Below are 25,386 nucleotides of genomic sequence, written 5' to 3' on the forward strand. Positions count from 1 at the left end.
CATCTGGGAGGATTGTGGCAGCTCTTTCACTACTGGTGGCAGTGTGGGTGGCACTGTCCCCAGTCATCACTTCAGCCATAAACTGCTCTGGGGTGCTGTCTCCCTCTTTCCCACCCCCTCCCCCCTCCAGTATTCTCAGCTGAAGGCTTCACTAGCCCCAAAGGTCAGCCTTGGTTTGCTGTATCTAGGGTGCTTGCTATGAATAATTAATCGGATTAGCCTTAACCATCTCAAAGCCTGAGGTAGTCCGTCCCTTGGCGCCACGACCCCAAAGAGTGACTTTGCCTAAAGCTGATCTCAGTGCTATCAGGAGGAAGTGAACAAGCCCACTAGTACCTCTTACTCTGAGAGAGGTATGATAGCCTATTTTACCCTCCTTCTAGTGGGGAAGAGAGTAGAGCTGGGGTGTGACAATCTTCCCTCACTGTACAAAATGCTGGTACTGTTGTTTATTCATAGACTGCCAGGAGTTGGCTCTATCATTTTCATTTCCTCATAGCCAGTGCTTCTGCCTGTTGATCACTCTTCCTGAATCTATGGGTTCAACAGGGAGGGAAGCAGGGACTATAGGGAGGGCAGAAGTGGGAATGCTGAAACAATGGAGATGAAATGGAGGTTGCTTGGAAGAAAGGAGGGAGAGAATTATAGACAAAGAGACAGTAACGAAAGCACCACAGACATGGTAATTTTAAAACTCTAAAAATGATGTAGTAGTTGAAATACCAAAATGTTACATTAGTAGTGAGGGTATTAACTATATTGCTTAAAAGTCATACAACTAGAGTTGTGAAATTTGTGTGGAGGAGGCTTTTGTTGTCGGTAGTGAGAGTTCGTGCCCTTCTTCCGATACTGCTAAACCATCCCTGCCAAGGCTTTGCCATGTCTCTGGATCATAAAGATTCTTTTGAAGAGGGATTCTGGTGATGGTGGGTATGACGTTAAACCCCATATTCTTCATGGAAATATGGTTGTGATATGAATATGGTATGACTAAGATACTTTATGCAAGATGGCTCATATAAGGTATCATTGGAAAGGTTATAATTTACTGAATGTGTTTATCCAATTTGTATGCATTTATCATTTTTGTATCTGAAGCTGGGAATATTGACCATGTCTCTGTATTTCAAATGTGCTACATTGGATGAGGCCAAACAATGTTAGTGGCTTTTTAAAGAAATGCACACAAGCATAAGGATTATCCCAGGAACTGTGTGCAATAGAAACCTCTGAGATAGCTCTATACAATGGGAATGTTTGACAGAGGTCCCAGCAAAAAATTTTTCCCGCAGGTAGTGGGAAGATATAAAAGAGGGACAATGACAACATGAAGAGTCCTTACTCTCCCTACAACACCACAGCTGAAATACCTGAGGGAAAAAGATAGAACGGTGAGAAGTGATGGTCCCAGACTAAGATCTTTAGCCTATGTATGAAAACCTGGGAAAGCCAAGGCAACTTGTGCCTTGAGAATCTGCAAGCCCGTTTATCACTCAGGGTGAGAATTTATTAATTTGTATCTTTCCTATGTAATGTGTTAAGCTCAGTCTGCGGCTTTTGTTTATTGATGAAGGTAATCTGCTTTGTTCTTTTTGCCATCTCTTTAACCACTTAAAATTCACCTTTTGTAGTTACTAAACTTATTTCTTGTTTATAATAAAACCCAATTTATGTAATTTCTAACTGGGAGGGCAAGAAGTCGTGCACATCTCTCTTCACATTGAGGAAGAGGTATTTTTATGAGCTTGTGCTGTGCAGATTTTTCTATACAGTGCAAGACAGTATTATTTTGGGTTTATCTCCCAAAAGGGGTGTGCACGTGAGTGCTGGGCGAGTCCTCTCACACAGAAGTGACTTCAGTCTGTGACTACAGTGGGGTGTGTGTGCATGTGCACGCGCGGCTGGAGAGTCTAATTTGGCAACACAGGGAGAGAGAACCCTGGCTGGTTGAGGGGGATCCAACCCGTTACAGTGGTGGTTTGGGAGTGGGGTGTGCTTGTTCATTTGTTTGTTCAAAAATGCTTTCCCATGTAGGATAATCTGTACCCTGAAAGGACTTTTATCTTGCATACTGCTCTTCAACCCCCAGATGCAGGTACAGAGAACCTGCAATCTACTCAGCATGGGTGGAGTCACTTGCACTAGCTAGTTCAGTTTTGTTGACAAGGCTTTCTTCAAAGCTCAAGGGAAGTGTGTGTGTGTGTGTGTGTGTGTGTGTGTGAGAGCAAATCCCTTTGAAAATCAATGAAAATGTTTGATCAGTTGGAGGAGAGGGTAGTGAATTTTGGGGAAAATTTCTCAGTCCCTCGAGTTAAAATGTCTCCCTCCTGTAGGGGGCAGGCCTAAGTTCCTTGTTAGCTGGCACTTCTGTGGGAGCTTCCCCTTGGTTGTAGGGACTGTGCATGGGCGGTCAGGCTTAATGGTTAGTCAGGTTCCAAGCCAAAGGTGAGAGAGAGAGTCGGATGTCAAACCAGGGGTCGAAGTGTTGGGTAGGGTGTAGGAGCAGGACCTGGAGTGAGGCAGGTACCAGGAATAGATGGGAATCTGGGTTAAGGAGGACAAGAACCAAGAACAGCCAGGGAGGCAGCAAAGCAGGGCTCAGGAATCATGTAAATAGGAAGAGTAGCAGCCAGCCAGGGATTCCTTTAGTTGCTTGGACAGCTTCCTGTGACTCTTTTTGGTTTAAATAGAGCTTTCTAGCTAATTGGTGGTGCTGGATGCTTCTCCCAGTAAGGAACTTTGAGGGTGGGAACCTTTATGAGCTAGTTGGCTCCCTTCTCTAGTTGTTCAGGTGAGCTGCTGGGTGGTGGCCATGTGCTGAACACTGCCTGGGGACCCGTAGGCCTGGGTTCAAGCCCGTGATCCCTCACATTAGCTGGACACATCCTTCTAGGGTCCAGTTCCTCAACTACGCTGGCCGGGGAATTGAGTCCCTTCTTCCTAGGGACTCTTGAGTTAGCCCTTCTGGGGGTTCTAGGCCCATATTAACTCCACCTCCTATTTCTTAGAGTACTCCCAATTCTGTCCCAAGATAATGGGATAAGCCAGTGTTGAGACCAGTCCCACTACAAGGATCATAAGAATGGCCATACCGGGTCAGACCAAAGGTCCATCAAGCCCAGTATCCTGTCCTCTGACAGTGGCCAATGCCAGGTGCCTCAGAGGGAATGAACAGAACAGGTAATCATCAAGTGATCCATCCCCTGTCCCCCATTCCCAGCTTCTGGCAAACAGAGGCTAGGAACATCACCCCTGCCCATCCTGGTGAATAGCCATTGATGGACCTATCCTCCATGAATTTATCTAGTTCTTTTTTGAACCTTGTTATAGTCTTCACAACATCCTCTGGCAAGGAGTTCCACAGGTTGACTGTGCATTGTGTGAAGAAATACTTCCTTTTGTTTGTTTTTAAACCTGCTGCCTATTAATTTTACTTGGTGACCCTTAGTCCTTGTGCTATCAGGAGTAAATAACACTTCCTTATTTACTTTCTCCACACCAGTCATTATTTTATAGGCCTCTATCATATCCCCCCTTAGTCGTCTCTTTTCCAAGCTGAGAAGTCCCAGTCTTACTAATTTTTCCTCATATAGCAGCCGTTCCATATCCCTAATCACTTTTGTTGCTCTTTTCGGAACCTTTTCCAATTCCAATATCTCTTTTTTGAGATGGGGTGATCACCTCTGCACGCAGTATTCAAGATGAGGGCGTACCATGGATTTATATAGAGGCAATATGATATTTTCTGTCTTATTATCTATCCCTTTCTTAATGAATCCCAACCTTCTGTTTGCTTTTTTGACTGCCACTGCACATTGAATGGATGTTTTCAGAGAATTATCCACAATGACTCCAAGATCTCTCTTGTGTGGTAACAGCTAATTTAGACCCCATCATTTTATATGTATAGGTGGAATTATGTTTTCCAATGTGCATTACTTTACATTTATCAACATTGAACTTCAGCTGTCATTTTGTTGCTCAGTACCCAGTGTTGTGTATTCCCCTACAGTTAATTGTGCATGTGCACTAACATAGTGCTTAACACCTTCACAAATACCTTGTAAGAAAATAGTTTCTCTCAAGGTTCGGGACCTCACCTGGAATCCACCAGGCTCATCACCTCTGTCCCATTTACACTGATAGGGACAGTTAGTTTAGCTGGCGTTAGCTTATGGGCTTGGCTTTCCACTATAGGGGCATTCATGATACAGGTGTCGTCGCTGCCCATGTGAAAAGCAGACTCCCACAGCTAGCCCGTGGCCTAATGCTTGAGGTAGCCTCTCCCTGTGCAGTTCACCAGCTCCTACTCTGTGGTTTTCCTGGCAAGGGGACTTCAAGTTTATCTGAGTCTGGGCCTAGAGTGTCTGGATTTTCCAATGGGGACCAACCTGGGGCCCTTAGAGGCTGGTGCCTCAGGTCCTGAACCAGGCCGTCAGGCCTTTGATCCTTCCAGTTAGGTTCTCTTTCAACTCAAGAGCTGCCTTTTATCTTAGGTGGCCCTCATGTGACATTGCTGAAGCTTCTGCAGTCAGATGGTACTCCATAAGCTGGACTGCATTGGCTAAGGTTTAAGTACCTAATCCTGAGCCCCGAGGCAGGAGTATATGGGTGAATTGTACCACCAAGATGAGCTCAGCAATTTGGACTCTAAGTCTCTGGGTTCAACCATTGCCAACAAAAGTGTCTCAATCTCTGGACCACTACTTGGAGCCTGGCTCCCTGCAGGTATTGTCCTCACAGAACCACAGTTAAAAGGTCCCACTGTGATATCAAGGTAGTCCAATATAGCTGCTTTCTCCTGGGTGTAGTCTTGTGCTGCTGCTGAGTTTAGCCCATGGTACATAACCTGTGCTGGCCTGGTCAGTAAGGCGCTAACAAGATGGCCCACTGCTCAGGTGGCCACTTGGCTGCCATTGCCTGTTTCTTGAATGTCCCCAGGAGTACGTCCAAGTTATTGCGAGTCTCATTGGCACAGCCACACCTCCAGGGGCTGTCAGTCAGGCCCTAGAGGCTACATCAGAGCCACTATCTGTTGGACCAACTGCTGCTGCTGTTGTGCCCCTAAATTCTGGATTAGCTGTTGCTGAGGGGCAGCCATCTGTTGCAGAAGCTGCTTCTGCTGGGCCCACTGTTGATGGTTCTTGGTCATCCACTTTAGAAGATGTTCCAGATCCATGTCATGTTACATCTTTAGGCCTACTGTATTTGGCAGTCCCGGTCACTCAAGCCTCCCCCAGGAGTGAGAAGACAATGTCCTTATTCTTCATCACATTGTCACCAGGTTCCTTCCCCGGAGTGCCCTCTGGACTAGGCCGCTGCACTCACCAAGGCCTCTGCTCTGCAGAGCTGGGCATTCCATAACACTAGTCTAGTTGTAAGGGACTTGGCCTCTGGCTGAGCCCTGGACAGTCTGCCCCTTCTGGGGTTGTCAATGAACACAAAAAAGAAACACAAATGAATAGTCCCACAGTCTGAAGAAAGAGCACTGTACCAAACATGTTCCTGTTAAGCTATGGTCCCATAGATTAATATAGGGAAAATAGTCCCCTCAAATAGATGGATCAGCATCAAGCCCTCTCTTCCTCTAGAGAGGTGCTGCTGGGCAGTGGTCATCTGAAAAGCTGTTGCCTTCAGTCAACCCTTTCTCCAGGAGCTGGAGACTGGAGTTCTGGTCTGCCATCAACAATACTATGTCTTTCCTTTTTAAGTTCCTCCAAATCTGACATTTCTTACAGGTGTGGTGGGATAGCATATAATAAAAATGGAGATATACCTATCTCATAGAACTGGAAGGGATCTTGAAAGGTCATTGAATCCAGGCCCCTGCCTTCACTAGCAGGACCAACTACTGTCCTTGGCAGTGTTTTTTTGTGTTTTTTGTTTTGTTTTTGGCCCCCTCAAGGATTGAACTCATAACCCTGGGTTTAGCAGGCCAATGCTCAAACCACTGAGCTATCCCTCCCCTCCCCCCCCCCCCGAAACCCATATTAGCTCATTAACCCTGTGTTGCCCAGAGTGGGATTTGTTATACTGCATCACAGTTCACAATTATTGGATCGCTTTTTTGTATTGGCTACAGCTTTCCTTCTGTTTACCCAGAAGGAATTGGAATCTAGACTTTCTTCCTAAATGCTTCAAGTTTCTCCAGCTCTTCTACCGTCAGGAGAAAGTCCTCCACAGAGAACTAGTCTTACCTCTTAGGCTCTTCTCTTCCTTTTTACATGGGTTTCATGTTTTAAGATTTGATTTATTTGATCATTACTGTAACAAGCCTTTTTTAAATTCAGATTTCCAGATGTTATGAACAGTTCATTGTTTAGTTGCATGCTTGCGACACAAGCGGTAAATCATACAGTTGACTTAATTTATTATTTTTTCTTTAATCTTTATTTGGTTTTTGAAAGTAAAACACATCCAGACTGGACAAGCAGGCACCTTTCCCAAACTCCGTAAAACAAAGTGCATACACTATAGCAGGAGTGGGCAAACTTTTTGGCCTGAGGGCCACATCTGGGTATGGAAATTGTATGGCGGGCCATGAGTGCTCATGAAATTAGGGGTTGGGGTGTGGGAGGGGCTGAGGGCTCCGGCTGGGGGTGCAGGCTCCAGGCAGCACTTTCTCAAGCAGCTCCCGGAAGCAGCAGCATGTCCCTTCTCCGGCTCCTACGTGGAGGCGCAGCCAGGCGGCTCTGCACGCTGCCCCATCTGCAGGCACCGCCCCTTCAGCTCCCATTGTCCGCAGGGCCACAGTACAAGTGAATTGAAGGGCCGGCAGGGCCCTTGCCGAGCGTGGGCCTGTCACCATTATAAACACGGTACTGTTCGGGCTGGATTGGGGACTGGGGAGGGGCGCCTCTCCCCACCGTGGCAGGTCCAGGACTAGGGGAGAGGCATCTCTCTCCGCTGCAGCCCTGAATGCCTGCTGCGCAGGAACCTAGGTGATCAGCAGCTGTGTCTGAGCACTTGGGTTACCCTAGCTCAGGTGTGAGCAGCCACTGCAAGGTCACACTTGAGTTACTGTGTTCTGACTGACTCTTCATTGATCTGTGTGTATCACTAGGATCACTGGGAACATAATCCATGGTTCTTTGTACTGCTGTATGATGAGCTGCTCTGATTGTGTTTTCCAGAGAATTGTGGGAAAGCTTGTCTTTCCTTCTGGGAACACTGAGAGGGATTTGGGAAATAATTGGAGGACTGTCAGCATTCAAATGACTTGCCTTGTGTCCTCACTGCAAAGGGAGTGGGTTACCAGCTCATGTGAAATCCTTACTTGGAGTTTTAGACGATAGCCCAGTGATTCTCAAACTTTTTTACTGGTGACCCCTTTCACATAGCAAGCCTCTGAGTGTGACCCTTCCATCAATTAAAAATGCTTTTTTATATATTTAACACCATTGTAAACGCTGGAGGCAAAGCGGGGTTTGAGGTGAAGGCTAACAGCTCCTGACCACCGATGTAAGAACCATGTGACCGCCTGAGGGGTCCTGAACCCCTGCTATAGCCCCAGATAACCAGCTAGCTAGTGATGAAAGCACCACTAACCTAGAGAGAGAGAGTTTTGTATGTGAATGAGAAAGATCTGAGGGATAACATCCAAGAAGGAGCCCAAATGATCTCTTCAGTGAAAATGTAATCTAAGAGGTCCAAATGAGTGACAACCCACCTGATTCAGTGAGAAAGCAGAATCCACTTAAACCTTTCCTAGCAGGATCAACATCTCCTAATGTGGAGAAGTATTCAGGCATACTAGATTTATATATGTGTACCCACATATTAAGTAATATAGAAAGACACAGGTTGAAAATAGTAAATATAAAATTGCACAGTATTTAGAAGCCGTTTGTTTGTTTGTTTGAAGTGTTATCTTTAATGTTATTTAGATTTCCTCCTTCCTCACCACTGAAACCATATCCAACAAGGCCTCCATATAGAAAGGAAGTAATTAAATTTCCAGACTGGAATGTTCCTGAAGCAGGCACTTCCCAAGAACACATCCCAGTGAAGCCTCTCATGATGGTAAGATTTCTTGTTTCCAGTTTCTAAAATATTTGATATTCTGAAAGGAAAATAGGTAATGGGAAGGGATAAAATAAACTAACGATCTCTTCTTTTTTGATATATAGTGTTTGGCTGTAGAAAAATAAAAAAAAAATAGATTTTTGTGTGTTGAGTTTTTGCGTAGAGGAAGCCATTGTTCTTTCATTTTTAATTATAGTTCATTGGTTGTTTTGATTTTTCTCTCTCAAATGGATTACTTTTCTCGTTTGATTATTTTTATGTTCACACATTACATTAAATTCTGTACTTGGTAAATTCTGTAAAGGATAAATTCATAAATTTGAGAGGGTTCATAGAAGAGCTACAAGAATGATTAAAGGAGTAGAAAACGTGCCTTATAGTGATAGACTTAAAGAGCTCAGTCTTTCTAGCTTAAAAAGACAGGTGAGTCCATAAGTATCTACATCGGAAACAAATAGTTAATAATGGGTTCTTCAGTCTAGCAGAGAAAGGTATAACACAATCCAATGGCTGGAAGTTGAAGCTAGACAAATTCAGACTGGAAATGTGGCATACATTTTTAATGGCGAGAGTAATTAACCATTGTAACAATTTACCAAGGGTCGTGGTGGATTCTCTATCACTGACAATTTTAAAATAAAGAGTGGATGTTTTTCTAAATGATATGCTAGGAATTATTTTGTGGAAGTTCTATGGCCTGTGTTATACAGGACACAATAGTCCCTTCTGGCTTTGGAATGTATGAATCTATATATTTGACATTTAACTTACATACCAATGTATTGTAAAATAAGAACAAATTTACTTCATTCCAGGATAAAATGGTAATTTTATTGGAATTGTATTGCATGATTGTTTCACTTGAATGTTGCAGGTGGTCCCTACCATTTTTTTTAACTCTTATAAAGCTACAGTTTTTATGGCTTCCACATACTTGCTCACAATAAATGTTACTCCTGGGGGAATTCTGCACCACTGTGAAATGCAGAATTTTGCAGAATTCTTTGTTTTCCCCGAAGAATTTCTGGCCACCATTAGGGGCCACTGGACTCTGCGGATCCCAGCTCGCAGTGAGTGGAGCACCCAGACTGGATGGGCTGGAGGCTTTGTACGCTCTTTGATCCTTATTCTCCCAGGGACGGGAGAGGACCTGGGAGACCCAGCCAGCTCTGGCAAAGGAAGGGCAGGGCTGCACCACACCATGTCCCCTGGCGGGACAGTAAAGAAGTTGCTGGGGAATAAAGGCTCTGGGTCCTGCTGTCTGGGCCAGGGGCTGCCCTGCAGCTGGGCTCTGGGGTGGATGGGAGTGCAGGTGTCTGGGCTCTGGAAGCCCCACACAGCCCCCTCCAGCACCTCCCAACTGGAACTGGGTTGTTGTAGGGGTTTCTTTAACTCTCTACTCCTGGGGGAAACTCTGTTGCTGTTGTCTGTATTATTGACATACTTGTTGACCGGTATCTTGAAATAAATTACCAAAATAATTCAAACTGGAGTGATTATATTATGTTATTTTGACAAATAAAATATGCAGAATTTTCCAGAATTTTAAAATATTATGCACAGAATTCCCCCAGGAGTAAAATGTGCTGCAGCCTTAGAGAGAGGTTGCGTTGGATTGTTTTGCTGTGTGAACTTGGAGGATCTCTGTTTTAATTCTTACCTGATCCCAGCATTTCCCAAACTGCCTTCCCCACCCCCACATCATAAACATGAAACCAGTTGTGCTCCCGCCTGCATTTCTGACATATGTTGTTTAAAGGCCTGAGCATTTTAATTTATACATCTTCATATCTCCAACCCTCCTCTGGGCTAATCCTGTGTGTTTGCTAAAGCACACACTCCCCAAGCACACTTTGGAAATAGGTGTAGATTTTGATAATATGATGATGTCTTTCTTATGTGCTTTGATCAGTGAAATTGTTAACACTGTTGATGTTTCAACTATCGTTGGCATCTAAATTATCATCCCTTGAAATTAATGGCACAGTTCAGACCTTTATTTATATATATATAAAATCTCTGATCAAAGCACGTAAGAAAGAAATCATCACATTATCAAAATCTACACCTATTTCCAAAGTGTGCATGGGGAGTGTGTGCTTTAGCAAACACACAGGATTAGCCCAGAGGAGGGTTGGAGATATGAAGGGGTGTGTGTACATACATACATACAATATATAAAAAAAAATTAAATTTTAAGACTTTGAAGAGCCATTGAGAGGTCTATGCACAAGCTGCCGACCCTGCTCCCTCCGCCTTACTTACTGTCTTTCTTCCATGGGGGTGCACGTTTCACTTTAGGAAATACTACCACAACCTATGCTATTGAGGTCATGTTTTATACTCACCATTTTTCTAATCAGGGGCTAGATGGAGTTCCCTCTGCTGTTAGTCAGTAACATGTCTTAACTTGGTTACAAGTTTTGGATTTATGTGAAAAGTAACATGGCAGAGTAGGACTGCCAACTTTTCAAGTTCTGCTCCTTCCTTATTCCCTTTCAAATGTCAGCAGTCAATCAAACATGCTAATATCAATGAAACAAGATATATCAGCCTGTTTCTTAAAGAAAGACAGGACAGGGATGCCAGTTGCTTTCATCCTGTCACTGCATTCAAGAGCATCTTCAGTTTAATTCCTTTTTAAAGAACTGCCAAAAAAAATCTTGAGGCTATCAAAGAGGAAAAGGCACATCCATTTGGAATTTCTGTAGTGGGTGGGAGATGTATTGTGAAGGAGGGAGAGTGGCAGATTAGCAAGGTCAGTGCCTGCAGCATCACCTTCTGATCTACCTAAACCGATAAACTCATTCGTTGCTGAAGTATGTGAGCTCAATCATCCTCCCAAACCTGTGAAAATAAGGATCACGCCATACAAAGCTGTTGTCATCTTTTAGGCTAAAAGGGAAAAACTCATAGTAATTAAGAAAAGTTGCTATTTGGTCCCTTCATGCTATCTTTGGTTATTAATATACAGTATCCTGACACTCTCACGAGTGCATACTGTTTCACTTGGGTTCAAAGGGAGACCTCTGTGTAGTGGTCACACAATCTTTCATTCACTGCTCCTTCAGTTCTATCCTTTCAGTCAGGATAGAAATGACTATTGGCATCCCAGTTTTTGAGAAGAACGAGCTTTTGTTGGGTCTCCTAGGTTGTACCTATTTGCTTTCCTTTTCTGTCTGCATTACACCTGCTAGGAGTTGCTACTTAAATCCCATCAGCATGCATAGAGCCAAGCAAGATGAAGACCATGATCTGGTCTACACAGCATGGCAAAATGCATCAGAGGGGCTGCCCCATGTAGACCTGCTGGCCTGCTCTAAAAGGTACCAAGTTTGCATTAACATAGTCCTGTTTGAAACACTTTGGAGTGCTTCACAAGTCACACCCCTCTAGTGTGCTTTGTCAGTACTGTGTACACGAGGCCTAAGAATGTTCTGTGGGAATTCTTACAAGGCTATTGTTAAATGCAAATGTGTGACAGAATACACCTTACACACTATTGTAATAACCTTTTGTACAAAGTATGCTTTGTAAGGTATCATTTGAAAACTCGGAATTTGCTGGTCAGTATTGTTCTGGTAAAATGTGTGGCCACATTGTATATGAAATTATAAGATTCCCCAGTATGATGTTAATAACACAAGTTCCAAACCCTGCAGCCCTTCCTAGGCAGAAGTCAGGTCTGTCCTAAACAAAGGAAGGAATTTGTGCCTGCCTTAATTTGCATTTAAGCAGTAAACAGTGTCATCAAGCAGGGAGGGAAAACAAAGGATGTTCAAACAGGAGAAAAAAAACAGCAGGTAATATCATTCCCCTTAGAGTCTTTGTCTCCTTGGTCTCAGCTGGAAATGTTTTCATTTGGTGGACTGAAACTATAAAAAGGGACAGACACATGCCCCCCCACCCCCTCTACCCATCACATTCACTGCACCTGAAGAGAGAGAGGAAGCAGCCATTGGACTCTGGGGGGAGGGATCCTGTCCTAAAGAGTTTGGTCAGTAAGACTGATGAAGGCATCTGGTGGGAGAACTTTGCTTTGAATCTAATTTAGTTTGTTAGGCATCAGTAGGCGTTTTATCTTGTAACCATTTCTGACGTTTTATGCCTCATTACTTGTACTTACTTAAAATCTATCCCTCTGTAGTAAACGGGCTCTGGGGTGGGGCCAGAAATGAGGGGTTCAGGGTGCAGGAGGGGGCTCCAGGCTGGGGTGGGGGAGTGAGGTGTGGGGGTGAGGGCTTTGGCTGGGGGTGCGGGCTCTGGGGTGGGGCTGGTGATGAGGGGTTTGGGGTGCAGGAGGGTGCTCCAAGCAGGATCAGGGCTGGGGCAGGGGGTTAGGGTATGGGGAGAGGCTCAGGGGGGCAGGTTCCGGGCAGCACTTACCTCAAGCGGCTTCTGGAAGCAGCGGCATGTCCCTTCTCCAGCTCCTATGCGGAGGCATGGCCAGGCGGCTCTGCACGCTGCCCTGTCCACAAGCACTGCCCATGCAGCTCCCCTTGGAGTGCTGGAGGGAGCCATTGGAGCACCTAGGAGCCGCGGGGGGGGGGGGGGGTGGGGGCATGCCACAGACCCTGCTCCCCAGCGGGAGCTCGAGGGCCAGCTTAAAATGACTGGTGGGCCAGATGTGGCCCGTGGGCTATAGTTTGCTCACCCCTGTGCTAGAGGCTGTTTGTGGGCAGTCCAGGTTGGAGGCTATAGCAGCAAGGGATTGTAACCTGGGGTGCCCTTTACAGAGTAGGGGTGACACAGATAGTCATTGGTCTGGATTGTACCCGAGTATGTCGCAAAGTATATTTGTACTGGTTTTAGAACTGCAGAGAGGTGCTGTTTAACAACATGCACATAGGGATGGGGATTAATGACTCCTGAACTGCAAGCACTGCTCTGACATTGGCTCCTTCTGCAGCTTTGGACAAATCACTTAACTGAGGCAAAGATGCTTCCCATCTATAAAATCTAAATAATACTTAAATAGTTACTGCTCATAGATTTTATGAGCATTTGTTAATGTTCATAAAGTGATTGGAAGAGGAAGCATGCTACACTGTGTAAGTGCTATACTATTTTATCATTGAAAAAATTGGTAGGTAAAGGAATGTGCTTTTTTTTTCTTTTGTAATCCAGAATTCTGAAATGTGGTTCAAACGTCACAGTATAGCAATAGGAGAAGTACCAGCTTGCAGACTTGTGCACCGCCAAGAGTTAACACAGGCAGATATAGAAGAGATATGGAAATCCATGACGCTATCACAGTAAGTGTATTTGTGAGTCCTCCACCTTTAGGCTAATGTGTATACTGGGTAATAGTCTCACCTTCTCTGCTGCTTCTCATAATTTCACCCATTCTTTACTGCCGTTAGGCCTATGCTTGCTAGACTAATTAGACTTGCTTATTATTTGACTATCATCCTGTGATTTGTGAATAATCTTTTATATTTAGCAGTTTTAACAATTCCTCTTTCTATGACACCATATAGCTAATTTTTCTATATGGGTTTGTATTGTGTAGTGTGGTGAAATCTTTCTCCTCCCTTCTCTTTCCACAATGCTAAAATTCAAACAGCTCTTCTGGGACAATGAAGTCCTAAAAATCTTAATAAAAAGTGAAGTATTTAGTTTGAGGACACAGGAAATGGAAGATCTGATCAGCTGGGTGAAAAAAATTCTACAAGCTTCCTATATATGGAAATAAGCTGTAAAATTTTAACAGTGAGGGCAATTAACCATTGGAACAGTTTATCAAGGGTTGTGGTGGATTCTCCATCACTGGCAATGTTAATATCAGTATTGGATTTTTCCTTTTAAAATGATATGCTCTAGTTCAGTAGTCCCCAAACTTTTTACCTTGTGCCCCCCTTACACCTGTCTCTGCCCTGTGCCCCACAGGAGCCAGGGCCGAGGGTGGGGGGGACAGCTGGGGTTAGACAGAGGTATGGGGGCTGAGGCTGGGGCCACAGCTGGGGCTGGGGGTTGGGCCCCGGGTGCAGGGCCAGGAGCAAAGCTGAATGGCGCTCCCTCCCTGCTCTCCATGGGGGCTGGCCCAGGCCCCAGCTGTGCCCCCCAAACTTTCCTCAGCACCCCCTAGAGGGTGTGCACCCCACAGTTTGGGGACCTCTGTTCTAGTTCAAAAGGAATTATTCTGGAGATATTCTATGGCCTGTGTTTGTTAGGAGTTCAGACTAGATGATCACAGTAGTCCCTTCTGACCTTGGAATCTATTAATCAATATTCTTTTATGATAAGTAATCCAACATTAATATCCTGCACGATGTAGGGGGGTATCTATTTTGTATGTGTGTGTGAATTTTTTTTATATTTATATTTATATTTATATATAATTTTCCCCCTCTGATTAAAAAAAACACTTGCTGTTTGACAATGCAGGTGGAACCTAACTGATAATGTTTACAGTGTAAACTGTTAAAATGGCATGTTGTTTGTATAAAATGAACTGGGTCTGCATCAATGAAATGTGCAGAATGAAAATATTAATGATCAAATAATGTACTTGAAACCTCCTGAAGCTTCCATACCCCAAAGACGACAAAAACAAACAGAAAGGAATTAATTTGACCAAGTGAATCGTTCCCCATATTGGTTTGTTTTTTAATGTATACAAAAATCAGATGATGTAAACTATTTATTTTAACAGTTTGCAAAAAGTTTTGGGCCTGGATTCTCTGGATGAAGTATTGGATACAAAACTTGTGAACCCAAAGCATGTCATCCACAATGTGTACAATGTCAATAAACAGGGCATCGTCATTTTGGAAGACAAAACAAGTGAGTGGGCTGGAGATTGTTTTTAAGCCTTTCTATGTTGATTGTAGCTCTTCTAAGTGATTTTTTTCTTTTAAGGCTGTATTGTTAGCTGTCTTGGGGTCTTTTAAGGCTTGTCTACGCTAGAAAGTTTTTTTTTTTTTTTTTCTTTAACTACACCTGTATTATTTAAAGTGGAAATCCCTCCCCTAGTGTGGACACATTTATACCTGTAGGAAAGTGCTTATACTAGTATTGATTATTCCAGTTCAGGAAGCGTAATAGGCTATGTTGATATAAGGCACCTTTTATATCGGTGTAACTGCATCCACACTAGGGCTTATACCAGTATAAATATATTGGTTAAAAAGACAACCCTAACCAGCGTCTTTATACTGGTATATCTTTTCTAGTGTTGACCAGGATTAAGTCAGCTTTTGAAGAGCCCTACCAGTGTGAATCAGTCTTTGTTTTTTGCCCTGATCTACCCACAGGCAGTTCAAGGTTTCAAGATGCAAAGGTACTTGAGAGTAAAGGTGGAAAATTTTCTCCCTAGCCCATTTTCATTCATCAAGGTCAGGGCTCCCTCATCCTTCTTTTCCCTTCACTCTAGGTGTCAGAGGAGTTTATGTCCTTTCCTACTGTCACATCAGTCCCCTACAGTACTTGGGCTTCCCTCTGAAGCACCTGGCATTGGCCACTGTTGGAAGACAAGATACAGGGCTAGATGGACCTTTGGTCTGACCCAGTATGGCCGTTACGTTCTTATAATGTCTCTGGAGCATCAAGACAGTATATTCTTAAATCTTCCACAATTTCCCTGTTTTCGACTGAAACCTCCAGCCAAACCTTATATTTTAAAATTACTGTTAAAATATATATTTTGATGTACTGGGGGAAATGTCTCAGTTGAAATTTAGATATGTTTGCCACTGACTCATAAACTACTTTATTGCTATGTTTCTCCATAAGATTGGAGTAGTATAACTGGTATAAAATTTGGTCAATGGCATCTAAGATAGTGTGTCCTTGGAGTAAACCAATCAACAGTATTTTAAGATGTTGGAGAACTGTAATCCAAAGTCTTTCAGTAAATGTGGTTTAAACTTCTCTTGTATTATGCCAGACTGTTAATGTATTAACTGTTTTAAATTCTCATCTCTTCTCCACAACCCCCCTTCTAAGCAGAAGAGCTACCTCATTGGGTACTGTCAGCAATGAAGTGTCTAGCAAATTGTAAGTATATCAAATTCTAATAAAAACAAAATTGAAGTAACTCCTGTCTCACTTCAAATTCATTTTATTTAAAGGGTCAGAATTATGTCCTCTGATTCATATCCTAGAAAGCAGAGATGGAAAAGATCTTTAGGATCATCTGGTAAATACTCTTGCCAATGCAACATGTTTCCTGGAGTATATGAAGCTGTTTTGCTTTTAACTATTTAGCTTTTATTTGTGATAAATCTCTGTAAAATGGTCCAATGACCTTTTTGTAGACATGTGGCTAATATATAATTTTGTTAAAGCAGGTGTTTATGCATATTGAGATTCAGGAACCATGTTATTCATGGATGACTCAGCCCCTAGTAAATTAAAGCAGCAGTTGGAGTGAAAATAAATCAAGTTACAAAAAAAAACTCCAAACAAACAAAACTGACCAAGATGGTGATGGTGATTGTTAAATGCTCAGGGAGAGCAGGGAGGCTACGAAAACAGAAATCGCAATAATAATGGGGGATTTCCGCTCTCCCTATATTGGCTGAATATATATCACATCAGGATGGGATGCAGAGATAAAATTTCTAGACACTGTTAATGACTGCTTCTTGGAGCAGCTAGTCCTAGAACCCACAAGGGAAGAGGCAATTCTTGTTTTGGTCCTAAGTGGAGCACAGCATCTGGTCCAAGAGGTGAATGTAGTGGAACCGCTCAGTAATAGAGACCATAATGCAATTAAATTTAACATACTTGTAGGGTGGAAAATACCAAAGAAATCCAGGACTCTAGCACTGAACTTCAAAAAGGGAACTACACAAACATGAGGAAGCTAGTTAATTGGAAATTAAGGAGAACAGTCACAAAAGGAAATCCTGTAAACTGCATGGAAATTATTTAAAAACACCATAAAAGAGGCTAAAAGAAAATGTATGCCCCAAATCAAAATAACTAAATAATTACATAAACAATAAGAGGACCAAAAAGAAAAAAAGAGCCATGTCTAAACAATAGAGAAAGAGTGGGCCGAGACAAAAAGGCAACCTTTAAAAATTGGAAGTCAAATCCTACTAAGGAAAATAGCACAAACTCTGGCAAGTAAAGTGTAAAAGTATAATTAGGCAGGCCAAAAAAGAATTTGAAGAGCAACTAGCAAAAAGCGAACGGCAAAAAAATGTTTTAAGGACATCAGAAGCCGAAGCCTGCCAAACAGTCGAACCAGCCACTGGATGATCAAGGAAGACAAGGCCATTGCAAAGAAGCTAAATGAATTCTTTGCATCAGTCTTCACTGCATCTACCCCATTTATGCTGGCTGAACATCTGAGCTGTATCAGGAAGAGAGAGAAGAAAGGATATGTGCTGTGAGATCCTCCCTTCCTCTGTGGCCTCTGACTGTGACTGTGAACATGGCTTGGAGGAGCCTTATGACCTGACAATGGAAAAGGACTGAGAATGGAGAGAGCAGTTGTTGCAGGAGAGGAAAAAGGACTGAAAGGTGCATTTGGAAATGCACCAGGACATCATGGGTTTGTTCAGGTAATAAACTCAGATGTTGCAAAGCATTATTGACCTTAGTGCCCAAAGATTCATGATTCAGTAGCCTTTCCAAAATCATGGTTCGTGCTCTCTACACACCCAGCATAAAAGATGATAGCATGGTGTACATCCTTACCCCATTACTCCATGCCAGCAGACAACAAGGAGAACCATAGCTATACACCAACTGTGAAAATCCCAGGATCAGCCACAGTGTTTTATGCTGAAATAATTTTTATGTATATGAACATAAATGTTCATTGTTTACTTGTGTGTTTTTTTTTTTTTACTGGGTGTTTTAAAGGTTGGTTCATCCTGTTAGCGTTGCTTAAAGGTTTGTACCTTATATGTTTGCACTTCAATTCTGTTGCCTGTTTTCTGCACACAATAAAGGTTTTTTGTTTTTTGGAAACTTACTGTATATTCGCTTATATCAAGCATTATAGACGCATTACAGAATTTGATAATGGGAGGCAATAACTGACCAGTATTTAAGCTTTGTTACAAGACAGATTATTTCATAAAAGTGTCACACAACTTTTCCTTGGCTGACAAAATGTTTTTTTAAGAGCTCCCTCAGATGTATAGCTGTTGGCTTTTCTAATAGCCCTTACGTCTGTCTATTTAAATTCAGCAGAAGCTGTCCACCTTGCCCCTCCATCCTTGTGGTAGCTTTCCCCCCTTCACTTCACAGCAGTATTCAACATGCAGCTATACTGCTGAGATCCAGTCTAGTGAGTAAAAAGTGCCACTGACCCTTCAGTCTACCAAAGGCACATTCAATAGCCATTCTGCATTAGCTTAGCAGGTAGTTGAATCTTTCTCTGTGTATCAAGGTATTCTTTGTATGGCTTCATGAGACAGGGGAGCAAGGAGTAGGCTGGGTCCCCCAGAATCACTATTGGCTTTTCAACATCACTAATGTGAATGTGCTTGCTAGGGAAGAATGTCTCTGCTTGCAGCTTTTGGAAAAGTTCTGTGTTCTTAGCGATGTGAGCATCATGTGCCTTCCCTGACAGCGCTCACTGATATCAGGGAAGTGTCCATGGTCATCCACTTGTGTTTGTACAACCACAGAAAAGGATCCCTTTCTCTTGATATGCTCACTGGCAAAGTGGGCTCGTGCCAGAATAGGGCTGTGCTTGCCATCTATTGTCCCATTGCAGTTTGGAACCCCACGGCTGCAAATCTTATCTACCATTTCCTGCACATTTGTGAGAGTCAGTGTCCTGTGCAGCAGTGTACACTTCATAGCCCTATACGCTTGGATGACAACAGCCTTCAATGTGGATTTTCCAACTCCAAACTGATTGGCTAGTGACTGATAGCAATCTGGCATTGCAGGCTTCTGGAACGTGATCACCTTTTGCTTCTCCACTGTCAACTCAGCTCTCATTTGGTGTCCCTGCGGTGGAGATCTGGAGTGAGCTTAGCCTGCAGATCCAGGAATGTGGACTTCGTCACATCCCAAATCTGCTTTACAATGTGATTCCACTAATCAGTGCTTGTTTCTTGGGCTCAGAAGCAGTGATTCACTGTGAGGAGCTGCTCCAGGAATGCCGTCAACAACCTGGCATTTTATTTGCTGTGTCCATCAGCATCCAGTTGTTGTTGTGCTTGAACATCTCCATATTTTCCTCATTGCATACTCAGTTGTAGTAGTACTCATTTAAGTTCTGCAAATACAGGAGAATCATGTGTCCTGTATTAGCAAAGGTCATTATAACTGCACTGAGCTCTGCAGGATCCATGCTTCTTCCAGAGAGATGGCAGAAACCAAAAAGCGGTGTGTGGGACTGTGGAAGTTTTTTAAAAAGGGTGGATAAGTGATGGGATGGAGAAAGTGGCATAGATGGAAACTTGATCCCTAGCTGCCAGAAATTGCTGGTATCCCACAAAATACTGTGAAAATGTCCTGCAAGACGTAGCGCTAGATGGCAGCACATGGGAGGGCACACTAGGTTGTGCTGCATTTTACATCAGTGCAACCATTTGGGGTGAGTATTCACAAGCGCCAGTGCAAGCAGCCAAGTTGGTACTTGCACAAAGGTTGGTGGCATATGCTGATGTAACTTGTGTCAACAGAACTTTATAGTGTAGACATGGCCTTAGTTTGGTAAAGTTATAAGCAACAGAAAATGAGGGGATTATGATTAGGAGTGTACTTAAAGTGCAAAGAAATCACATTTTTCACGGTTTGGTCACCACATAAATAGCAAAATTTGCAAATGTTATGCCATGACCAACCCATGAAAAATGTGTGATTTTTTAGCAGCATTTCTCAAACTGGGGAGTTGTAATTCAAAAGGGGGTTGCAAGCTTATCGTGGCGGGTTTGAGGTATTGCCACCCATACTTCTGGGCTGCCTTCAGAGCTGGGCAGTTGGAGAGCGGCAGCTGCTGGCTAGGTGCCCAGCTCTGAAGGCAGCACTACCTCCAGCAGCAGCACGGAAGTAAGGGTGGCAATACCATACCATGCCACCCTTCTGTGCTGCTGCTGTTGGCGGCGCTGCCTGAAGTTGGACAGTGGGAGAGCAGTGGCTGCTGGCTAGGTGCCCAGCTCCTAAGGCAGCGCTGCCGCCAGCAGCAGTGCAGAGGAAGGGTGGCATAGTATGATATTGCCACCCTTACTTCTATGCTGCAGGTGGTGGCAGTGCTACCTTCAGAGCTGGGCACCTGGCCAGCAGCCGCCGCTCTACGCTCTGCCTTCAGAGCTGGGATTTCACAGGGGAGACGAAATTTCATGGTCAGCCACGTGATTTTCATGACAACGAATTTGGTAGATGCTTAATTATAAGAGTTAGGCAAGCTGAGCTACAGGATGGCTTTATAGCTCTGTCTATAATATATACATGAGGTTTGATGACCTTATTTATTTATTTATTTATTTATTTATTTTTATATATATAATTTTTTTTGAAAGCAGAATATCTTGTTTTGAAAGTGGCGCTTTGAAATGAATAGTATGTAGGATGCTGACAGTTTGTATGGATGACATATGTCTGAGGGTCAAATTTAGTGACAGCTGTGGTAATTACATTGTCATTGTAACCTATCAAGGATCAATTAAATGTCTGTCAATTAACTGTTTGAGAACTAAGGCTTAGAAAAGTCTGCTGCTTTGAATGTGTGTGTACTGATTGCTAAAGTGTTTCTAGCCATGGAGAGTAACAAAACATTGAATCTTAAAGCAGGGAATGTTACCTTATGTATTTAAATATTTTTGCTATGTGTTTGAATATTACCCATCTAGATGTTTCAGTACCTTCATAAAAAAAACTTTAAAAGCAGAATTGGTATTTTTACCTCTGATGTGGTTCCTTTTCCTAGCAAAGACTAAGAAGCCATTTTGAATCTCATATTTTTGCAGATGTCTGTCATAAGCAGTCCCTGTTGGTATGTTCAAGAAGCACTACTACAGCCAACTAAATTTAGTGAAGAAAATATCAACTTTTTGTTTTCTGTTTCTTAAATCAGATAATTTTTTCCCCTTCATTTCGGTTAATTGGCTGTAGTAGTACCTGAAAGTTCAAACAGAAATGGCATATGTCATCAGCAAAAGCCTGGGAGAGGAAACCACAGCCGAGGTACAAATATTAACTGTGCTTTAACTTTTGTGTGTGAAACTGAGTGCGTTTAAATAGGTAACAGCTATTAATGAATTTATTTTGAAAATAAAAATCATATCAGTTGCAGTTAGATGATACTGACTAATGTCTTGCTCTTTCCTTCCATTCCAGAATGATCTTAGTAAGCTATGTCTACACTAGCACTTTTGTTGTTATAACTTAGGTCGTTCAGAGGTGTGAAAAAAACACACCCCGAGCGACATAAGTTACACCGAAGAACACGCTGATTTGGACAGTGGTATGTCGACAGGAGAGTGTCTCCTGCCAACATAGCTACCGCTGCTTGTTGGAGGTGTTTTAGTTATGTCAACGGGAGAGCTCTCTCTTGATGGCATAGAGCAGTTACATGGGAGATTTTACAGGGGCACAGCTGCATTGGCCATAGTTAGTATTCCTATGAACACACAGTATTTGGAGATAAATGCTTATACTATCTGAAACCTAATATAGGCCTGGTCCACACTAACCCCCCACTTTGAACTAAGGTACGCAAATTCAGCTACGCTAATAACGTAGCTGAATTCGAAGTACCTTAGTTCGAACTTACCACGGGTCCAGATGCGGCAGGCAGGCTCCCCCGTCAATGTCGCGTACTCCTCTCGCCGAGCTGGAGTACTGGCGTCGACGGCGAGCACTTCTGGGATCGATTTATCACAATCCCAGAAGATCGACTGCTTACCGCCGGACCCGGAGGTAAGTGTAGACCTACCCTAAGTAATAACTTCAAACATTCATCTCTCATCGCATAGCATTCTAGTACTATTGCATTTCAAACAAGGGATGTAAAACTTGAGAGTAATATTTTGATTAAAAGAAGGTATTGTGTAGAGCAGTGGTTCTCACCCAGGGGTCTGAGGCCCGCTGGGGGGCCGCGAGCAGGTTTCAGGGGGTCCACCCAGCAGGGCCGGTGTTAAACTCACTGGGGCCCAGTGCAGAAAGCCAAAGTCCCACTGCATGGGGCTGAAGCCCGGGGCCTTGAGCCCTTCCACCTAGGACTGAAGTTGAAGCCAGAGCAACTTAGCTTCCTGGGGCCCCCAGGCAATTGCACTGCTTGCTACCCCCTAATGCTGGCAGTGGCTTTTATATGCAGAAAACTAGTTGTGGCACAGGTGGGCTGTGGAATTTTTTATAGTGTGTTGGAAAAATGTTGAACGCCTGGTGTAGAGCAGTAAATAGCAAGAAGTGGACTCATTTTAAGGACATTATGGGTGGGTATTTTTTCATGTATTATGTTTGTTTTCACTAGATTAGTTGCAATGTGTGTAACTACTACTTTGAATAATTAGTTTACATTTTTCCCTTTTTGAAACTTTCCTTGTATTGGCTAGAAATGAAAATAGATAACCCTGTTTGTGGTTTCATTTCTTCTCTTAGGGCCCAGTTGTTCAGATTTGAAGCAACCTACATACATAGGATTTGAAAGAGATGTCTTCAAAACGATAGCAGACTACTATGGCCAGATGAAGGAACCTCTACTCACATTTCATCTTTTTGATGTTTTCGTCAGTGTGTTAGGTAAGTTGGCTTGTAATATAATAAATAGAAGAATTGTGAACTATTGTGACTCTCTTCCCAAACATTGCCACAAATTATCTTAACTTTTATAAGGATTTAACAAGTCTCTCAATTTTTACCTCTTTCTTCCACTGTAACTATAAATAGAACATTCTAATACGTAAATATATTTTGATAACTAAGACAACACAGTGCTATTGTTGCATACCTTAAGTTGTGTTATGAGGCTGAAGGTCTTGGACCAGGTTTTTAAAGGTATTGAGGTGTGGCTCCAGGCAGCATTGCAAGGCCTGAATAACTTAGATAGCTAAATCTTATTTTCAAAAGGGACTCAGCTCTTAAGTTCTATTATTGACTTTCTCTCTGTGCACTCTGTATACATTTTATTCTTGCATGCTTTTACTAGCTAGTATTAAATTATGTTTAAAAAATCCTATTCAATTAAAATCTTTCCCTGTTCCTTCACACACTTTTTATTGTGTGTTACTTTCCATTGTACGTTGTATTTCACTTCACACAGCATTGACAGGGTTTTATTTCACAGCTGCAGTAATCTGCACAAATAGAACAAAAAACCCCACTTCACCACCTATAGCAATGTTTATGTGGAAATGAAAAAAGTTTTGCACGCTTTCAGTTAAAAGTGGCTTATGCACTTTTGAAAATAGGATTTAGGCAGAACTGAAAATTTTTACTCCAAGAGCATAAACACTAGTAGCTAGCCTTTGGTGAATCTGTGTTCTATATGTAACATTGAGGAGGTTTCATTTCCATCTTCTAAAGAGAACCTGATCTGTGGTAAAATACAATGGTTGTTGTGTAGCATAAGAAAAATGCTGTCTTGTGGCAGAAATTTATAGTGTGGTTTTTAAAAGTTTATTAGGAATATTGTTTTCTACACATAACAGTACTGGAGCTAATCTTAAAGCTTGTTGTTACTAAGGGTATCTGAATAAATAGGCTTCAAACCTTATGCCTCCTGCGGAAAGCCTATGCCTGTGAGTGACCTGCACTCCAGCTGTCTAAAATGCTTGGGTGAGACTTGCATATGAGATCACTATCAGATCTGCCGCCAGTTCAAGCTGCATACGAAGGAGGACTGGGAGGCAAGTTTCAACTCCCTCCTGTTGGAAGCGGTGCTCAGACTGGCTTTGGAGCTAAGCCGGTCGGACTTGGCACAGTACCTTGGTGTTGATACGGAGTGCTCCTCTTGCTGCATGGGACTCTTGGCACCACGCCCCATCACCGGTGCTGAGAAAGAAGCATAAGAAGCAGCGGTGCAAAAGTGGGCATTCCCTGGATCTAAGAGAGGACAAGCACGTGGAGTGGAGTGGAATGCAACCTGTGTTTGGCTACTTCTCTTCCCCGCTCCGCAGATTGCACCATCGACTCCGCCCTGTTGGCAGGCTCCATTGAATCTGCTGTGGGACCAGCTGTTGGCACTGGGGAACATCGTGGCACCAGCAGGATCGTGGTGCCATCCACCATGGAGGCATTCGTTGTGGTCAAGGACTTACTGGCACTTTTGGTACCACCATCACCGGCAGTGCAAGAGTCGGCACCAGTGGTGAGGGTGAACAGAAGGAAGCATGCTGCCTTGAGCTCTCATTCAGTACTGGAGCCCTGTACAGTACTGTTACCATCTAGAGCAGGGGTCGGCGACACGTGAGCCAACTCAGGCCCCTTCCCCTCCCCCCCGCCACAGCTCTCTCCTGCAGGGGCAGGAGGCAGAAGCTTGGTCCTGCTGGCAGCCAAGCTCCCCCCTACCCCGCTCTTCCCCCAGCATGCTGCTTTCCTGCCCCTCCTCCTCTCCTTCCCTGCGCTGATCAGCTGATTGCCCTTGTGACGGGGAGGGGGAGAAGCGGAGCCGCAGCGTGCTTGCTACTCCAGGGAGGAGGCAGAGAAGAGGCGGGGCCGGGGCCTTGGGGAAAGGGGGGGAATCGGGGCATATCCCCTCCAGCCCCCTGCTGTGAGTCGCTCATGGCAGGGGGCTGGGAGCACCCCCACGAGCCGAGCACCCCAGCCCTCTGCCCTGACCCCTGCACCCCCTCCACACACACCCAGCCCTCTGCACACCACCCCACATTCCCAGTCATCCCACACCCCATGCCCTGACTCTTGCACCCCCCCCCCACATTCCCACTGCACCAAATGGGAGCTGTCCCTCGTAAGCGCTCCACACCCAAACCTCCTGCCACAACTCTGAGCCCCCTCCCTCATTCTAGCTCCTGGCCAGACCCTGCACCCCAACCCCCAGCCTGCTCCTTCACCCCCAACCCTGTGCTCCATACACACCCACCCTCAGCTCAGTGCAGAGAGAGGAAGAGAATGGGCTCAAACCAGGGAGAAGGTAGGTACCCACTCTAAGTGGGCAGGGCCGGGACCCCAGACCAGTAGTGGGCTGAGCGGGGCTGGCAGCCGGGACCCCAGCTGTCAGGAGCCGGCAGACAGAACCCCAGACCGGCAGCGGGCTGAACCGCTCAGCCCGCTGCTGGTCTGGGGTCCCGGCCACCGGCCCCGCTCAGCCCACTGCTGGTCTGGGGTCCTGGCCCCCAGCCCCTTGCCAGCTGGGGTCCCGGCCGCAGGCCCCGCTCAGCCCGCTGCTGAACTAGGTGAACGGAACCCCAGGCTGAGCAGGCCGGCGGCATAAGATCAGCATTTTAATTTAACTTTAAATGAAGCTTTTAAAACATTATTACTGGC

General features: G+C 44.0%; 1 protein-coding gene across 1 annotated transcript in view; it reads left to right on the forward strand.

The window, feature by feature from the left end:
• Nucleotides 1-25,386, forward strand: part of DEPDC1B (DEP domain containing 1B) — a 52,251-nt gene that overhangs the window by 9,614 nt on the left and 17,251 nt on the right. Inside the window, exons 3-7 of the mRNA XM_054031344.1 lie at nt 7,887-8,022; nt 13,153-13,280; nt 14,681-14,811; nt 15,976-16,023; nt 22,543-22,683. Coding sequence (XP_053887319.1) covers nt 7,887-8,022; nt 13,153-13,280; nt 14,681-14,811; nt 15,976-16,023; nt 22,543-22,683 — 584 coding nt within the window. The remainder of the gene's footprint in view (nt 1-7,886; nt 8,023-13,152; nt 13,281-14,680; nt 14,812-15,975; nt 16,024-22,542; nt 22,684-25,386) is intronic.

The sequence above is a fragment of the Malaclemys terrapin genome, chromosome 6 (genome assembly GCF_027887155.1).
Source record: "Malaclemys terrapin pileata isolate rMalTer1 chromosome 6, rMalTer1.hap1, whole genome shotgun sequence".
NCBI classification, from domain to species: domain Eukaryota; kingdom Metazoa; phylum Chordata; order Testudines; family Emydidae; genus Malaclemys; species Malaclemys terrapin.